Raw genomic sequence first — 15,586 nt, forward strand, 5'->3', positions numbered from 1 at the left:
CACGCTCATTCAACATTCAACCACACATCTGTGTGCTTGCACACATCTATGTTCATCTTGACATGTCTCAGGCTGTGCTTGTCTGTACTTATTTTCGCATGCCGCCACTCATTTGTGCTGTTCCTGACATAGCGCCATTGCATGTCAGCTGAGGAGATTAAGTGGATCGAGAAGCTTGCTGACAGGTTCAACACTGCACCCTCTCACACCTTACCTGCACCGTCTTGCACTCTCACACTTGCTTGCAACTTTGTGCATGTCTGTGCATGTCACCACTCATTCCCAGCAATATAGGTATATTTTTTTAATCTATGTTTGTATGTACATTACTTACTAGTATTTTCATTGTGCACCTACCACCACTCATTTTCGGTTGTCCCATCTTCATTTGTATGTATTACCCGCAGGTAAACCCCACACAGGTGCAGGTACGGGTACAGGTGTGGGTATGGGCTCCAGTACCCAGGGGTTTACCCGTGCAGATTTCTAGCAAGAAATGGGAGCTGATAAGAAAATATATATCTCAGTCTCGGGAAATGGACTTGGTAGTACGACTATAGTAGTACCTGATAAGAAAATATTGTTGAAGTCCGAAGAGTCTGAGACAGTGAAGACAACTGAAGCATAAGATACGAGTGAAACCAAAAGTGGTCCAAGCGAGCAACACTTTGACGTCAGCTGCAGCTCGTCCACATTGCAATGTGTCGTTTGCTACGATACATATATTTTTCATCTCTATGCTAACCTACTATAAGAAGTCAATTACTTTTGTATGAAAATCTCAGCTCCTTCAGAGACTGAGATGTAAGCCCCAGTTATTTTTCCTGTTACTTTACATTGCTAACAAGCCATAGATACTTTGTTTCTTACATCAGTAAATTCACATATTTCTTGAACTTCCTTTTTGGTAACTTGCCGCCAGTTAACTTCCCAAAAAGGAGCGGACAAGTCACGCACAAGAACGGCGACACCAACTTGCCACAAGCAATTTTAAGTTGAAAAAGCAGATGCCTCCTCTTGACTGTGACTTTTTCCACCCTTATTTTGGCCTTTTTTCGATGATTTTGCCTTTGTAAGTAGTGCAAGTGCTAGCAAAAGTAGCAGCAAGTAATAACACTTATTTCACTTATTTTCTACTTGTTTGCGACTTAATCACACTTTTTGAGAGAAACATGACCGCAAAACATTGCATTTTCAAGCAACAAGTAGATTAAGTATGGACTCAGAAAAAAAGACATTAAAAAGGAGTTTCAGAAGCAATAGCAGCAGCAAATTAATGAAGCAGCAAAGAGTAGTAACAGTATGAAGTGGCGGAAAAGAGTAGTAGCAGTCCATAGGCTAGTAGTACTTAGTAAACTTGAAGACACTAGTTAGTGAGATGCATGCGGGCAATGAGAAAGACAGTACCGACTAGTAGTACTACTAGAAGATGAGCACGCATTCATCCTCAGAGTTTTCATCTACAGTGGAGGGTGCACTGCGCCTCTTCAAGGCGATCTCCTTTGCCTGTCCCCAGACATCCTGGAGGACCAATTCTTGCAGGCGGTTAATAGATGTCATGTAACACCTGGTCATTACACCGAAATTGGTGTCTGAGAAGGCCTTTCAAGAGCCACTGATCTTGCCTGAGGACTTATTAAGAGTGTGAGGGACCTTGACGGCCTTGCCTTTACTGTTCACCTCTAATTTTCTGACAAGGGTCTCGGAAGCAATAAGGCGGATGGCATGTTCCACCTGAAACACAGGAAATAATTAGCCGTGCTGTGAAGAGAGGGGGGGGAAATACATGCTGGCACCAACAGCCGTATCGGCAGCTGTAGTCAAGTCAGTGGTCTCTGGGGCTTTTGCAGCCTTTTTCACAGGACAAGGACAAGGACAACTAGGCTTAGGTGCATCAGCACATGCAGCAGCTTGGTCTGTCTGCATCTTTTTTTGAAATGCTGCAATGCACTTATGAGTTTCCTGTATAGCTGCTTTACTTGCCTCCTTCTCCTCTTCTTCACGTTGCTTGTCAGCAGCCTTTTCAGCTTTGGTACGTCTTTTTACGTGGTTTGTGCCCCCAGTCAGAATATGTCCTGGATGCTGAGTTGCATTCTTAGCTTGAGTCATCATGCGTTTTGGAGCTGCGCTGGCAGGCATGGTATCAATGGAGGGTTTGGGAGGCTAAAGAAATTTGAGGGCAATGGTAGCTCACAACAAGGTATGTTTCATCACCATTCTTCAAAAATTGTAGTCTAAGCTGACTCTGAATAAATATCTACATTGACCCTTACCAAGCTGACGTACCTAGTACTAGATTACCGCAATCCTTTCACACCTCCCGCTCCCAAATGTTGGTTTACCAGTATTTTTTCGCCAGCCCCAGTAGTCTGAATATCAATTTTTACCCATAGTTTTTCTGCAAGGTGTCAATGTTCACCAAGCCCTTCTCAGGAAGCAGTTTGAACATCAACGTTTACCAAAACCTGTCTGGCAAGGAGGCAGTTCGGTAACACTTTCGGCATTTTTTGGGTGCTGTGAACCCAGAGTTCACTGTATTGGACACCTTCAAGTTTCCGATGTTGCTCAAACGTCAATGAGCCTGTGTGATTTGGGCGTTTCTTTCAAGAACCCCTGAATCTAGCCTTCATTTGTGCATTAAGCCTGGTTTGGTCACATTGGTGCCGGTCCAAATTTGTTGTTCGCCTTCAGAAATCCTCTTTGACTGTCAACACCAACTTTGCTTATAGCACATATATGCCTCCCCACCGTGCTCACCACCTACTTCAGCTTCCATGCCCAGCTCCAGGCTGCACACACTGGTTTCAAAACCAATCAGGTCTCACCCAACACAGGCATTCACTCCACTCAAATATACCTGCTCCAGGACCTCCTCAGGATCTCCTACCACCATCCCAACTACCACTGCCCCCTCACCACCATCCTCAAACATCCCAGTCACCATTGCCAGTGCATGAGCCACTGCCTCTGTCCACCGGCACTTTTGCTCCCGCCTGCAATGCACGTCCGAGTCCATCAATCTTGGTTTGGAGGCCACCATAGATTGTCTGTCATTCCAGCGTCTATCAACAAACAAACAATGAGCCGAAGGACATACCAGACTGCGTTCGAGATGTTGGTTTAGACAAGTTTAGAGTTTGAATTGTTAGTACTAGGGGTAGATCGGTAATGATATGTTGCTTGCAGTGCTTGTTTTGGCTTTGGTATCTGATCTTGCCTTGTGCTGCTTTTCGCCACTTGAATACCACGTGCTTCCTTATTCAACTTATCAAACTAAAAGCCAAGTGAATAAATATAGATAAGTCAAAAATAAGTTTTAATTTTCAAAATAAGCTGTGCTAAGGAATGTGTGAATTTACTGATGTATCAGGTACTAGACTCATACAATGAGCTCCTTCAGAGACTGAGATATACTTTGTTTCTTATCAGATCGTCCCGTCCTGCTCATTACCATTCACTTTAAATATATCTAAGGGTATGTTAGCTCTAGTTGTAACGTGAAGCGGGGACTTCGACTTACATCTCAGTCTCAGGAAATGGACTGAGATGTTTGGTCTGACAACTCGTAGTTTTAAGGTAGTTGGCATAGTGATAAGTAATAAAGTGTAACATAGGAAATAGACAGTTACTTATTAGATTCTGGGACCGACGTCACTTCGTTGTAGGTTGCGCAGTCGGCTAGCGCTCGCAATGTCTCACTCTGACATCTCCTGCTCGGACTTCGATCCGGACTTCAACAGTCGAATGACTATGTATCACCTTTAGCTGTGAGGCATTGAGGACAAACAGCTGTAGGTTCGCAGTTGACTCGGAGGCGAAGCTGAGCCCGCAAATTAAAAAGCTCCGAGGTGGAGGATCATTCGAGAATTCAGGCGACAAACAAGGGCAAACCTGCCTGCACATCTTCAATATCGCCACGTGGTGTACATCTCCCAGAAATTTGCGCCAACATATTTTCGTATCTTCTCCACATGGCCCTAATTTTTCCTGATTTTTAGGATGATGTGGTGAAGTGTCGCGAGACAAGTTAAGGTTTCTCGTACATAATAAATTGTTTCCTATTCTACTCATATGTCGCCAAAGCTCACAAAGTCATACACGACATTGCCTGTGGAGCAGGAAATGCGGGCGCTAATGTCTCTTACACAGTAGCTACTAGAACCAGAGGTGATACAATGCAAACTGTGTAATGTGATACAGTATGGTAGCCTCGTCATCGAATGCTCAATCGCCTTGCAAAAGCTCCGAGGTGCGATCTTGCTCACGACGCGACTTTGGTGGTTTCACCACTAGGTCTGCTTGTTGCCTACGAACACAAATCAGAGGGTGAGCTGCACAACTCCCACTGACACTCACAAACGCATCCGCAACAGCAACTTGCGGTTTGTGCTTTGTATCTCAGTAGCAGTCTTCATGGCATGCGCGAATAGCTCGGCCCTATGATCCACCTTCCTCGCTTTCAGGATCTGTGGCGTGAATGATGTCAGTAATCTCCCCATAACTACGTCTGGAATTTTCACTGGCCTTGTTCTGGCTGTCAACTCGCCCTTGAATCTGGCCGCTTTGAATGAGCGCGACTACCTCCTTCTCAACCTCCTCGACTGTCCAGCCGAATGCGGCGCTCATTCGGTCGAGGCGAATGGTCTGGAATGGCTGGAAGTAAAGGACCACCGCGACGTTGCGAATGAGGTTTGTCAGGTCATACACATGCGAGTAGAGGTGAATGTCCAAATAGTGGCGTGTCTTACGGACGAAAGATAAATAATGTTTCAGACAATAAAACATACGTGGAAAGAACATACCGAGTATCGCTCAAGAAGCTCCAGGACGCTTTTAAAATCACTTGAGAGATATGATTGGATCAAATCTCGAACATAAGGCTCTTGTTCAATGTACGCAGAGAAAATAGGGTTGCCCGTAAGTTGAGACTTAATTGCAGATCGCGACATGCTAGCAAGAGCGCATAGAGTCCCATATACTGCAAAGTCACCAGGAGCGACAATCTAGAAGGAACATAAGCCAAAAGTTGGCTGTAAAGAGAACCTCGCTTGCCTTGCCAATCCAATCGCCAAGAGAATCTGGAGAGCCGATCTTCAGGAAGAAATGGGCAGCTTTCTCGTAGTTGACTTGTCCTAGGTGGAACAAAGCCATTGCAAAGTCCAGCTTAGATTGTACCTGGTCGCGCTCCGCTGATTTTTTAGGTGGAGCGGCAACTGAGCTATTGTTGGAACCGGCAGCGACGTTGGCTACTGCTGTTGCGTTTGCCGTATCAAGTGCACCTTCCGCTTTAAAGACGTAGGAAGATATATGTGCGTAATTGCGTTGCTCGATCACAAGCTGTGGGAGACATGAATGACCGGATGGTAATATCAATAAACTAGAAGCTACCTCTAGTACAGAAAGACACATATCAAGGACATGCTGGCTAGTTGAGCAGAACTCCCTTGATTTCGTATAATGTTTGAGTGCTTGGGTATAGTCTCCAGTGGCGCGGTAGAAGTCACCGAGGTCCCTGTGGCCCATCTGATGGGGAGAGGTATTATAGTGCCTCTACAAGATTCAAGATGCTGGCCGTACCCTTATGCTCTCTTTGATCATGTTGTTAGAATATGTCTTCAGCTCAACCTCTAGCTTGGTTTTCTCCGCTTGATTCTTCTTCGCAACCTCTTCACACCACACCGTGTTCACTGAGCACAGGTCACTAGTGGAAGGTACCTGCACCTCCAGCAGGTCCGCCACAGCATCATATGCATTCATCGCGGTCTGATAAAGGGTTGGATCGCGAAGCACCTCGATCTGCGCGAACGCCAGCTTCAACGCCTGTGGCGCCAAAGTTGGACATGTTGAGATAATGTGCACAAGCCTGTCGAATGCAGTGCGACCTGAAAGAGTAGGAAGCCTTAATCTAAGCACCAAACCAAGAGGGGTGTTAATATCATACCAGAATATCCCAAGATGTATGCGTCTAGATCAAAAGGATGAGCATCGTCCACTGGTCGAATCCGTCTCCTCTGAACTGCAGGAGGTTGTAATAGGGAGTTTTCGTTTTCAATATAATCAATTTCCATCCCTAAGACAGTTGGGTAGGAGACGGAGGTGGTCAAGTGTCAATTGCAAGTCCTGGTATGCTACAATGTTTCAACTAATATAATGTTCCGTAGGACTTTCATCAGTCGAGGGCCCTTGGCACAGTTGGTAGCGCGTACGCTTCGCAACCGTGAATGCGTAAGGTCGTGGGTTCAACTCCCACAGTGTCCAGTGTTTTTAGTCTTTGAATCGCGAATTAAGCTGTTACCTCTGCGAGTGGGCGGATGTAAAGGTTGATTTTTGCACCATTTCGTAACATGACTACTAGGTGAGAGTAGATGCTGCGAGACCATCGAACCTTTCTCAAGTCTTCACTCGTTACGACACTAAGCACAAAGGCTGTAGCTTTATTTGAGCGGCCTTAAGCACCTTGTCACGTAGAGACATGCACATCTGGCCAACGGGCCGCCTCCGCAGAGGTGGAACATATGAGTTGAGGGGCAAGTCCTGTGGTGGTGCGCAATGAGATGCATCACACACTGGACAGTACTTCCCATCAACAGTCGAAGGTCGGTTACATAAAAAAGGTAGAGCAATACTACCTACTCGAATCTTTTCCAGGCGTGCTTCTCGAACTCTTTTAGCTTCGCTCGCTTGGTCGGGCTGCAGGGTAAAGGACGTCAAAAAACTGCGCTCAAGATCTACGCGAATACTCACAGGACGGGTACGCGAGGCTCAATGAGAGCTCGTTGTTGCATGCTCCGGAAGCGATCACGGAATAAGTTGCCTTCAGGCTGATAGGAGACTATCAGGGATGTCGATGAAACTGGTGCGGTCAACACACCTTCAGCGTTCGCAAATTTTCGCTTAGATCCTCCCCAATCTGAACCTCGATGTCATTTTCAGGAACTTTATATTTCCCTAGCCGTTGGCCAGCTAAGCCTTTCCGAAGCTTCATCTTCAGCGCCAACTGTCTTGCCAATCGCGCTTCATTTTGTCGCTGGCCAATTTTCTCCGCAGTTGAGCGGAGAGATTTGGCCAATGGTATCGTGGCAAGCATCTTTTTTCTTGCCGCTTTTTCTGCCAAAGCTTGCTTCTAGTGGAAGATCAGCGACGGTAGTAAGAAAGAGACAAAAGGCTTACTTCCTCGCGCAATCGCAGCGCCTTTGCTCGTTGCTGCTTAGTTTTACGTACCGATGCCTTCTTGGGTACAACTGCATCCTCCTGCGTGACTGGTTCACCGTCGTCTGCGGGTATCTCGTCCAACGTCATTCCAAGTGGAAGGCCCTCTGTTTCATCTGCAACAAGTGCACGTGCATCAGCAACCTTGCGTCGAATTTCGGCTAATCGATCCGCTTCTTCTTGTCTACGCCGCTCTACCTTGCATGCCTCCATAATAAGCTCATCGTGTGCAGCGGCAGGGGGATTGTATGACGACCCTTGATGTGGCTCCAACACAGCAGGAACATCTATGACGTCGCGGGGATGAGATAACTCCGGGCGCTGTGAATGTCGTCAGCAAATTCCTGACGGTAACGAAGGGAGTACTTGCCTTAATATTAGGCTTCTTCGTATGCTCTAATCCATCAGCCACTTCTTCTATCTTCTCGGCAGTCCATGGGTCGTAAGAGCCACTGTGTTTCACAGCAGCGCTGACATCGATTAAAGCACTTCCTGCACCAAACTCTGTGTGATCCATGACCGCATTAAATGGACCCTTTCTGGGACGTTTTGCGATGCGAAGAAGGCGCTCCTTGTCAGCTCTGCTGACTTTTGATCGTGATGGTACAGAGTCTTTTGTTGGGCGAGAAAACACAGCAGGAATGGCAGATCGTTGGGAAAGTATTTTCGTAGCAGTCAACTCGGCCTTAGAGTATCGCGGCAACGACTTGCGGACTATATAGTTTCATAATCTTTACTTAGAAAAATCCTTCAAAAACTTACCTTTATCATCTCCTTTGGTGTCCACAACAAATAATTGGTCGTTTGTCTGTTTCTGTAGCGTTGAGCTGTCAAAGTCGATGCACACGATTAGAATGGTAGACATAAGTAAGGAACGTATTTTGCGCACCCGATGACTCGTTCCTCTGAACGCAGACTCTCTAAACCCTGTTCCACAGGGTGTATGTCAATGTTTTTTCGCCATGCCTTCTTGCCCTTACGGCTCGATTGGGCGAGTTGGGATGGCGCTCCGATACCAGACGCAGGGTGTTTCTGGATAGAAGATTTCGAAGCTGAGGAGACCTTGCTAGTTTTCGTTGGAGCCATTGCCGCCTTGCCCAGTGTAAGTAGTGGTGGTGAGTCCGATGAGTTCTTCTGTCTGTCACATGTCACGCCACATATGTGTCACGTTCAGTACCTTCAAGCTGTTGCTGACATCTAACAGGCTGCCATAGGACTAGTAGTACATGCTACGTGAAGTAGACGTCCTCCGACGTCCCAATCACTTTCTGCTGCGTAACTGCATGCAGACCGGCCAAATTCTACACTTTGGTGGTCATAGTCATCACATACTCCATTCGGCCCCTTCCTGGTCAGGTGTAGTTTCACCTGGAACAACGAGGATATCATTGACATCGATTCATTGTGTGCAATCCATGTTAACTATATTTCATAGCAAACATACGAGCTCAGAGGACAAGAGCTGAGGAAGGTCCAGTAGTAAGCACAACGAGTCAGCGGAACTACGCAAAGTAGACATTCTCCGACCATGATTCGTATCTGTCTATGTTGTCGGTGAGATTCTTTGCCTTCTCCCTCCCTGCTTCGACACTATCCCTGTGTAGCAGAAGTCTCAGCGGTGGTTCATTCAGGTGCGTGAGCTTCTCAATGACCACCACCGCTTTCTCGGTGTCTCCATCCACTAGAGTTGAAGTCGCCCACTGGCGAGATTTCGAACCGCCTAACTCGGGGTTGGTATATGCAGGATGTTGAGGACGAATGTCCATGTTGTCCGTGAACACCCTGGTCCGGAATGGACCTGGCTCAATTATGGTAACCTGCCCGGGGCTTTAGCTCGAGTTTCACATCGAGACTAGATTGACTATACCTTGATGTTCCACGCCGGGTCTAGTTCTTGTGCGACGCTTTCGCTGAATCCTTCCAATGCTGGAGAGCTAGTTGAGTTACTGTTATGGCGTTAGACAGGTAAGTTCACCATGTTTGCTGTTGAGTCATTGGGTGAGCATTGAGATCACGCATGAGCATGCTCGCTCACGATGCGGCATAATAAGACATTGCTGGTTTCCCAATCAAACCCAACATAGAAGAAACCTGTAATAGTCTTCCCCCGATGGGTTTGTTGACTTCCCTAAACATCCGAACCGCTTCCCTTGTCACATTCGATGCGTCCCAGAAGTTGACTTCGAATATCTTGCGGGCCTCTTCGTCGCTCACAGACTCCATCTCTCCAATGATCGCCATACCCGCATTGTTGAAAACAACATCGACACGTCCGAACACCTCTTGGGCTTTTGTGAATGCGGTAGCCACCTCAGAGCTGTTTACGACATCCATTTGGACGACCAGCAATTGGGAAGAAGGATACTGTTTGGCGAGATCCGACAGGGCTTCTTTACGGCGTAGAGTTGCAACCACTCTGTTCCCGTGTTTCAACAGGAGTTCTGTCATGGAACGGCCAAATCCTGAGGATGATCCAGTCACTTGTATTGCCTCGTGAGTTCTCATCCCTCTATCAGCAAATATCACAGGCTTACCTAGCCAGACCTTTGATTCTGCCATGATTTTATTCAGGAATAAGTATGAGGGGATGCAAACGATGACTGGTTCTCTCAGAGTATCAGACTGTTGGCTTTATATCATTCCTGTAGTCGCTGGATCACGCATATTTATTGCTCAGTTCTCAGTCAGCATGACACTGCGGTTTGTTATGGTCACTGATTGCATTCACAGTGCGGCGAGTTTACGTGTATCAGGTTTGCACCAGGAAAAGAGGGTGATGAGTTGAATAACAGTCATGCTGTGCGACCGCACCGATCGATTGAGACCCAAACACTTGGTTTCCAGTAGGCAGTAGACCCCTGACACTGCTTGCTCTGCGTTCTGCTCTATGCGAATCCGAAAACGCCTTGGTATTCTCTCCCCTTGTTTATCCTCCCAGCACAACATCGAAAGCGGGTGAGGATATTAGTACATTCTGGTCCGATAAGGTCCGACGAGCTCAGAACTACATGAGGTACCTTCTGAACTTCTGCACGCACTACTTATGTAATGAGAATTCAATCAAGCTTAAGAATCATGACCTGATAAGGCTCAGCGCTCAGCAATGCAGTTGAATGATATCAAACTTTCGGTTGTTCACCAGCGTGTCATCTATTTCCGCCTTATTCAAAGGCCTTGAGCGTTTAATACGTTATCCAGATCATGCGGCCCAGGTATGAGTCTATGACTCTTACTCTTCCCCTGCACCCACGCTTACCTTTCAATCGAGCAGCCTTACACTGGCCTTACATGAATTGGACATCATGTTTAGCACCAGGAAGTGGAAGGCATGTACCCTACACCACCGTTCGATCTCCCGGTTCTCACATTTCTGCATGTTCGGATATCATCGCTAGCATGAACCCGTCCGTTCCATCTGCGTATGCCCACTGGCCTTTATGGCACGACGGGTCTTACTCCCTATACTCAGTGGAACGCTGCCATTAACGCTGCAGAGGCCGGCTGTAGCATTTTTTGGAACGAGACCCTCACCATCTGTGGACGCCCCCTGCTGTTTCCCCGGTGATCCGTCGTGCCCACTCAAAATTCGCACCTCATTTGAGTGTGGTCGGTCGAGATGGGCTTGAGGACATTTTGGAGACGACTTTAGAACAATTTCTCGTATGCAACGGACAAGTGCTGACCTTCCGTGCTGCTGCCTTGCGCTGAGGACAGCTCGTATCAGCAAGTACGACTCGACACCATCGTCGTGGAACGTTGAAGTGCACTTCCCAGAGATCCCTCATACGGGAGCATATCGCATCACGCTTTCCTGCATTCACGATTGAGTCCAAGAACCAAGCAAGTGCTACGAGTCCACTGTACTACGTGAAATAGACGTTTTCCGTCCACGATTCGTATCTGTCCATGGTTTCAATGAGACTCTTTCCTTTCTCTCTCCCCGCTCTTACTGCAAGTTTATGCAACGGAAATCTCAGCGGTGCTTCATCTAGGTGAGTAAGCTTCTCAATGACTACCACCGCCTTTTCGGTGTCTCCGTCTGCCAGAGTTGAAGTCATAAATTGGCGGAATTTGGAACCAGGTAACTCTGGGTTTGCATATGCTGGATGCTGAGGAACAAGTTGCATGTTGTCCTTGAACATCATCGTCCGGAATGGGCCCGGCTCGATTATAGTAACCTATCAAGCATGAGCAACAGTGCCACCCTGAGACTAGACTGAGTAAACCTGTATATTCCATGCCGAGTCCAGTTCTTGTGCGATGCTTTCGCTAAATCCTTCCAATGCTGGACAGCTGGTTTGAGTGACTGCTATGGCGTTAGTCAAACACGCTCACCATGTTTACTGTTGCTTCAGGTGAGGATTGAAATCACGTATGGGCATGCTTACTCACGATGCGGCATAATAGGAAGCTGCAGCTCTTCCACGCAGACCCAGCGCAGAAGAAACCTGCAACAGTCTTCCCCCGGCAGGTTTGTTCACTTCTCTAAACATCCGAATTGCCTCCCTTGTCACATTTGATGCGCCCCAAAAGTTAACTTCCAAGATCTGGCGAGCGTCTTCGTCGCTCAAGGATTCCATTTCTCCGATGACAGCCGTGCCCGCGTTATTGAAGACTACATCGACACGTCCGAACACCTCTTTGGCTTTCGCAAATGCGGCAGCCACCTCCAACCTTTTTACGACATCCGTCTGGACAATCAACAGCTGTGAAGCAGGATAGTGTTTGGCGAGATCTGACAGGGCTTCTCTGCGGCGTAGAGTTGCAACCACTCTGTTTCCGTTCTTCAACAGGAGTTCTGTCATGGACCGGCCAAAACCCGAGGATGATCCAGTAACTTGTATTCATTCGTAAATTCTCATCTCTCTAACGGCAAATATCGAGAACTTACCTAGCCAGACCTTTGATTCTGCCATGATTTTATCCTGGAGTATGAGGGGATTCAAGCGACGACTAATTCTCTGAGCTCTCGGAGAGATCGTATCTTTATCCCCGACTCGCCAGAGTTGTGGTTTTACGGGGAAACTCGCGAAACGCGGGAGTCTATTCGAGATCAGGTGCGCTTTCTTTATCCATATGTGAAAATTTTAATCGGTTTTTGGAGTCGGAGGGTCTCTTTTGGATCGTGATCTTTAGATGTGGCAGAGACAGGTGGAGGGGATTGATTGGTAAGTGAATGACGCGCCATTCCCTTTCTTCGTTGACGCTTTTTCTCACGACGACGCCTCGGATCGTATTTTTCGGGTTTTTTGAACCCGCTTCTGTGTTATGGACGGCTTGTTTGAAGTCATTGCTGGTGATCCCTTGTGGTTTTCCTGGACTGCCAGTGATTCTGCGCGTGTTGTTCACACACTCACTCTTGTCCAGCTGCGAGCGTGTATCTGAAGGAATACTTCCAAGGAACGCTCTGGACTGCTGGGTTGGTTTGTGCCATCTGTTCTCAATCGCAGTATGGGTCAGTCCAAGTCTTAGCCAGTCATCGTGTACCGAAATATAACGTGGAAAAAGCACGAGTCGGTGATTGGCGCCTCTGAGCCGCTAAGATATCATAACAATAGTCTCTGAACCAGCGCGATTACTCAGTATCCAGTCAGCGTGACACTCTTGTACTTTGTTATGATCTCACTAATTGACTTTTCTGGGCAAAAAGCACTAGGAGCACTTGTCATGCGATAACCCGGGTACCTCGAGAAAGGTTTGGAGAACCTGTCAGTTTTGTGCAAATACAAAATTGAACTTGTCCCAGCTGCTGGCAGTCGTCAGATACGGTCAGAATCAAAAGGGGCAAATGTTCATGCATGATGATCCAGTTACGTACATGGTAATCCGTTTACGCCGCCGAAGTGCCGTAGTCTTCTTCATGTTCGCCTTCCCTCACCTTGAACACACAATCTACGCGCTCGATTGCTAGTGATTCATTCTCACTTCACCAATGCGGTCCGTCAATAGAGATGAAGCACAGGGGACGAGATGGCGCGGCTGGATCTTTCTTGGCTGTGTCTTCCTCTTTTTTATGCAAGCTGGCCTCTTTGCCGGTCACAAAGATCATACTTCTCAACGAAACTCAAGTTCGCGAGCAAACTGGTTCTCGACTTCCTCCAAGTGGCTCCCTTTTCTCAAGGATGGCAAATCATACCCCTTCACCGAACACCCTATACCGAAGTTGATGGCGGATGCGGAGGAGAAGTTTAAGGGTATGCTTTCGAGGCAAAGCAAGACGCTTGAAGATGCTGTCGTTGAATACAGGAAACGATATGGACGCGAGCCTCCAAAAGGGTTTGGAGATTGGTGGCAGTTTGCGCAGGAAAACCATGTGAAACTGGTGGACGAGTTTGACGCCATTAACGAAGACCTCGCACCATTCTGGAATATGTCGCCCGTGGAGTTTCGAAGGAGGGCTGTCCAAGTGAGTGTGATATGTCTCAACTAAGGTAGCATAACATTCATGTTACAGGTCAGCGAACTTCCGTCTATCGATTTGATCCGCATCGCAGGTGGGAAGGCCGAAACCGTCTCCCTTGATAAGTTGGATGGAGAGCGGGGACATAGAGCATTGGGGTTTATGGGTTTGCTCGCGAAATTTGAAAACAAGGTGCGTGTGCCAACCCCCTCCGCCCATTCCCTCTGTTCATCAAGGCCTATAGCTCCCTGACATGTACTTCGCCATCAACTCGAAGGCGGAGGGCAGGATATTGGTACCTTGGGAACATCGTCAGTTTCCTAACATGACACTGCAAGATTCGTCAGGTCTGCTATGATATTGGTAAACGTGCGGTCATGCACTAACTGTGCTTTAGGTGGAATAGCTACCATGGTTGGAGATGGATTCACTTCTGATTGGAAGGGGCAAGGAAGTGTTTGGGCGGCGTATCGCCGAACGTGTCCTCCCGACACTGAAGCCCGTCGCCTCTACAGTTCATACCGTAATCCCAATGCTGAGAGTTCAAAAGTCTTCTTTGGCTCCGCTCAAGCTCAGGCAGACGAAATTACCTTTGTGCCAACCGTCGATGATTCCATTGATTACTGTTCGCATCCTTGGGCTCACTACTCCCAGGGCCACTTTTTCTCGGACTGGCGCACAATACCAGTGCTTTACCCCGTTTTATCCCCGGCGAAGGCCGCAGGATTTCTGGATATTAGGATTCCGAGCCACTATTACTTGGGACAAAGTCCCAGGTACACCTACGGATTCGATCCCGCGAGTAATGACCCCAAAGACGTCGATGACTTGGAGTTACCATGGGAAGAAAAGATAAATCTGATTTTCTGGCGTGGTGCGGACACTGGTGGTGGTAGCACTCCCCCAGGCTTTGCGTCGCATTACCAACGACACAGGTAATTCTTTCCTGGGCTTGCCCCTGCATTACGCGATTTTTATATTTATATCAGATTTCTCCACATGACACACGAGAGCGCGGCAGGAAACCGGACGATCATCCATGCCGACCCTTCAAGCTCTGATAACTTTATCACCACCACCGTGCCCGCGAGACAGCTAAATGCTGAGATAATGGACGCTGCATTTGTCTCGACGACTGGCGGGTTTCCTGGTGGCGAGGAAGCACTTAGAAAAAGTCACCGCTTCGCACCACCCGTCCCCCTCGGTCAGCACTGGGCGTACAAATATCTTATCGATCTTGATGGTATGGGTTACTCGGGACGTTTCTTGGCACTTTTATCTAGTGAAAGCGCCGTCATCAAAAGTACTGTGTGGCGAGAGTTCCTCACAGATTGGCTGCAGCCATGGTGCGTTTCATAATTGGCACTCGGATGCAGGGCTGAATGACAAGCAAGGTTACATTATATACCTTTATCCTCGTCCTACGCCGAGATATACAACATCCACGCGTATTTCTCAGGACCTACGCCCTCAACTCTGGAAGCTGCAAACTTGACTACAACGCACACGCTACGGTCACTAGAAGGCGATCGGCATTTACAGCGCATCGCACGTGCAGGCAGACAGTGGAGGAAAACAATCGGAAGGACTGTTGATATGGAAGGTGCGTTCTAGGTTTGCGGCGATGTATTTGCAATCCGATTGACTCAACCTGGTTTGGCAATAGCATACGTCTACAGACTATGTTTGGAGTATGCGAGGCTTTGGGCAGATGATCGAGACTCTATGAATTTTGTCATGTAGTGTATCGCAAAAGGCTGCGTACCACAGTGAATCCCACTATCTCTTGATGTCATCTCATTTAATTTGGACTTCATATCAACTTCTAGAGAGTATTTGGTATCAGAGCAAGCATCATGTTGATCATACGAATCAAACCTCCGGCCGTTAACTGTAGGCACGCGCACAGGAGCCAAAAATTCGACTGGGGGATTCAAGTATGATCGCCGTTTTATTCGACAACTGCGGAACACGGAA

General features: G+C 47.6%; 6 protein-coding genes and 1 non-coding gene across 7 annotated transcripts; 2 read left to right on the forward strand and 5 right to left on the reverse strand.

The window, feature by feature from the left end:
- Positions 1-1,605: 1,605 nt before the first annotated feature.
- EDB91DRAFT_1252746 (uncharacterized protein) lies at positions 1,606-2,139 on the reverse strand (the record flags this gene model as incomplete). Its single annotated transcript, XM_041323550.1, has 2 exons — positions 1,606-1,734; positions 1,801-2,139. 2 exons carry the CDS (start codon positions 2,137-2,139, stop codon positions 1,606-1,608), a joined length of 468 nt encoding a protein of 155 aa, XP_041172957.1.
- Positions 2,140-4,027: 1,888 nt separating this feature from the next.
- EDB91DRAFT_1157632 (26S proteasome subunit RPN7-domain-containing protein) lies at positions 4,028-6,157 on the reverse strand. Its single transcript, XM_041319679.1, has 8 exons — positions 5,942-6,157; positions 5,578-5,882; positions 5,389-5,523; positions 5,053-5,337; positions 4,803-5,003; positions 4,525-4,743; positions 4,357-4,466; positions 4,028-4,306 (listed from the first exon to the last, which is right to left on the reverse strand). Exons 1-8 carry the CDS (start codon positions 6,066-6,068, stop codon positions 4,225-4,227), a joined length of 1,464 nt encoding a protein of 487 aa, XP_041172958.1. The 5' UTR covers positions 6,069-6,157; the 3' UTR covers positions 4,028-4,224.
- Positions 6,153-8,350, reverse strand: EDB91DRAFT_1157634 (P60-like protein). The gene is made up of 7 exons (XM_041319680.1): positions 8,099-8,350; positions 7,972-8,036; positions 7,580-7,923; positions 7,171-7,530; positions 6,872-7,123; positions 6,745-6,821; positions 6,153-6,690 (listed from the first exon to the last, which is right to left on the reverse strand). Exons 1-7 carry the CDS (start codon positions 8,293-8,295, stop codon positions 6,630-6,632), a joined length of 1,356 nt encoding a protein of 451 aa, XP_041172959.1. The 5' UTR covers positions 8,296-8,350; the 3' UTR covers positions 6,153-6,629.
- On the forward strand, positions 6,178-6,258 carry EDB91DRAFT_t102. The gene has a single exon. It is a non-coding gene; the product is annotated as a tRNA-Ala (tRNA).
- Positions 8,351-8,377: 27 nt separating the features above from the next.
- EDB91DRAFT_1157635 (NAD(P)-binding protein) lies at positions 8,378-9,851 on the reverse strand. The gene is made up of 5 exons (XM_041319681.1): positions 9,744-9,851; positions 9,245-9,689; positions 9,185-9,192; positions 9,077-9,135; positions 8,378-9,026 (listed from the first exon to the last, which is right to left on the reverse strand). Exons 1-5 carry the CDS (start codon positions 9,766-9,768, stop codon positions 8,712-8,714), a joined length of 852 nt encoding a protein of 283 aa, XP_041172960.1. The 5' UTR covers positions 9,769-9,851; the 3' UTR covers positions 8,378-8,711.
- Positions 9,852-11,020: 1,169 nt separating this feature from the next.
- EDB91DRAFT_790101 (NAD(P)-binding protein) lies at positions 11,021-12,255 on the reverse strand. Its single transcript, XM_041328411.1, has 5 exons — positions 12,101-12,255; positions 11,602-12,046; positions 11,545-11,552; positions 11,436-11,494; positions 11,021-11,387 (listed from the first exon to the last, which is right to left on the reverse strand). The coding sequence occupies exons 1-5, from the start codon at positions 12,123-12,125 to the stop codon at positions 11,073-11,075; spliced, it is 852 nt and encodes a 283-aa protein (XP_041172961.1). The 5' UTR covers positions 12,126-12,255; the 3' UTR covers positions 11,021-11,072.
- A 1,120-nt stretch (positions 12,256-13,375) lies between these two features.
- On the forward strand, positions 13,376-15,352 carry EDB91DRAFT_1059569 (glycosyltransferase family 90 protein; the record flags this gene model as incomplete). The annotated part of the gene is made up of 7 exons (XM_041314260.1): positions 13,376-13,615; positions 13,664-13,801; positions 13,854-13,956; positions 14,007-14,544; positions 14,599-14,955; positions 15,004-15,212; positions 15,276-15,352. The coding sequence occupies 7 exons, from the start codon at positions 13,376-13,378 to the stop codon at positions 15,350-15,352; spliced, it is 1,662 nt and encodes a 553-aa protein (XP_041172962.1).
- Between the last annotated feature and the right edge of the window lie 234 nt (positions 15,353-15,586).

The sequence above is a fragment of the Suillus paluster genome (assembly GCF_016628075.1).
Source record: "Suillus paluster strain FC165 chromosome Unknown EDB91scaffold_72, whole genome shotgun sequence".
In the NCBI taxonomy this organism is placed as follows: Eukaryota; Fungi; Basidiomycota; class Agaricomycetes; order Boletales; family Suillaceae; genus Suillus; species Suillus paluster.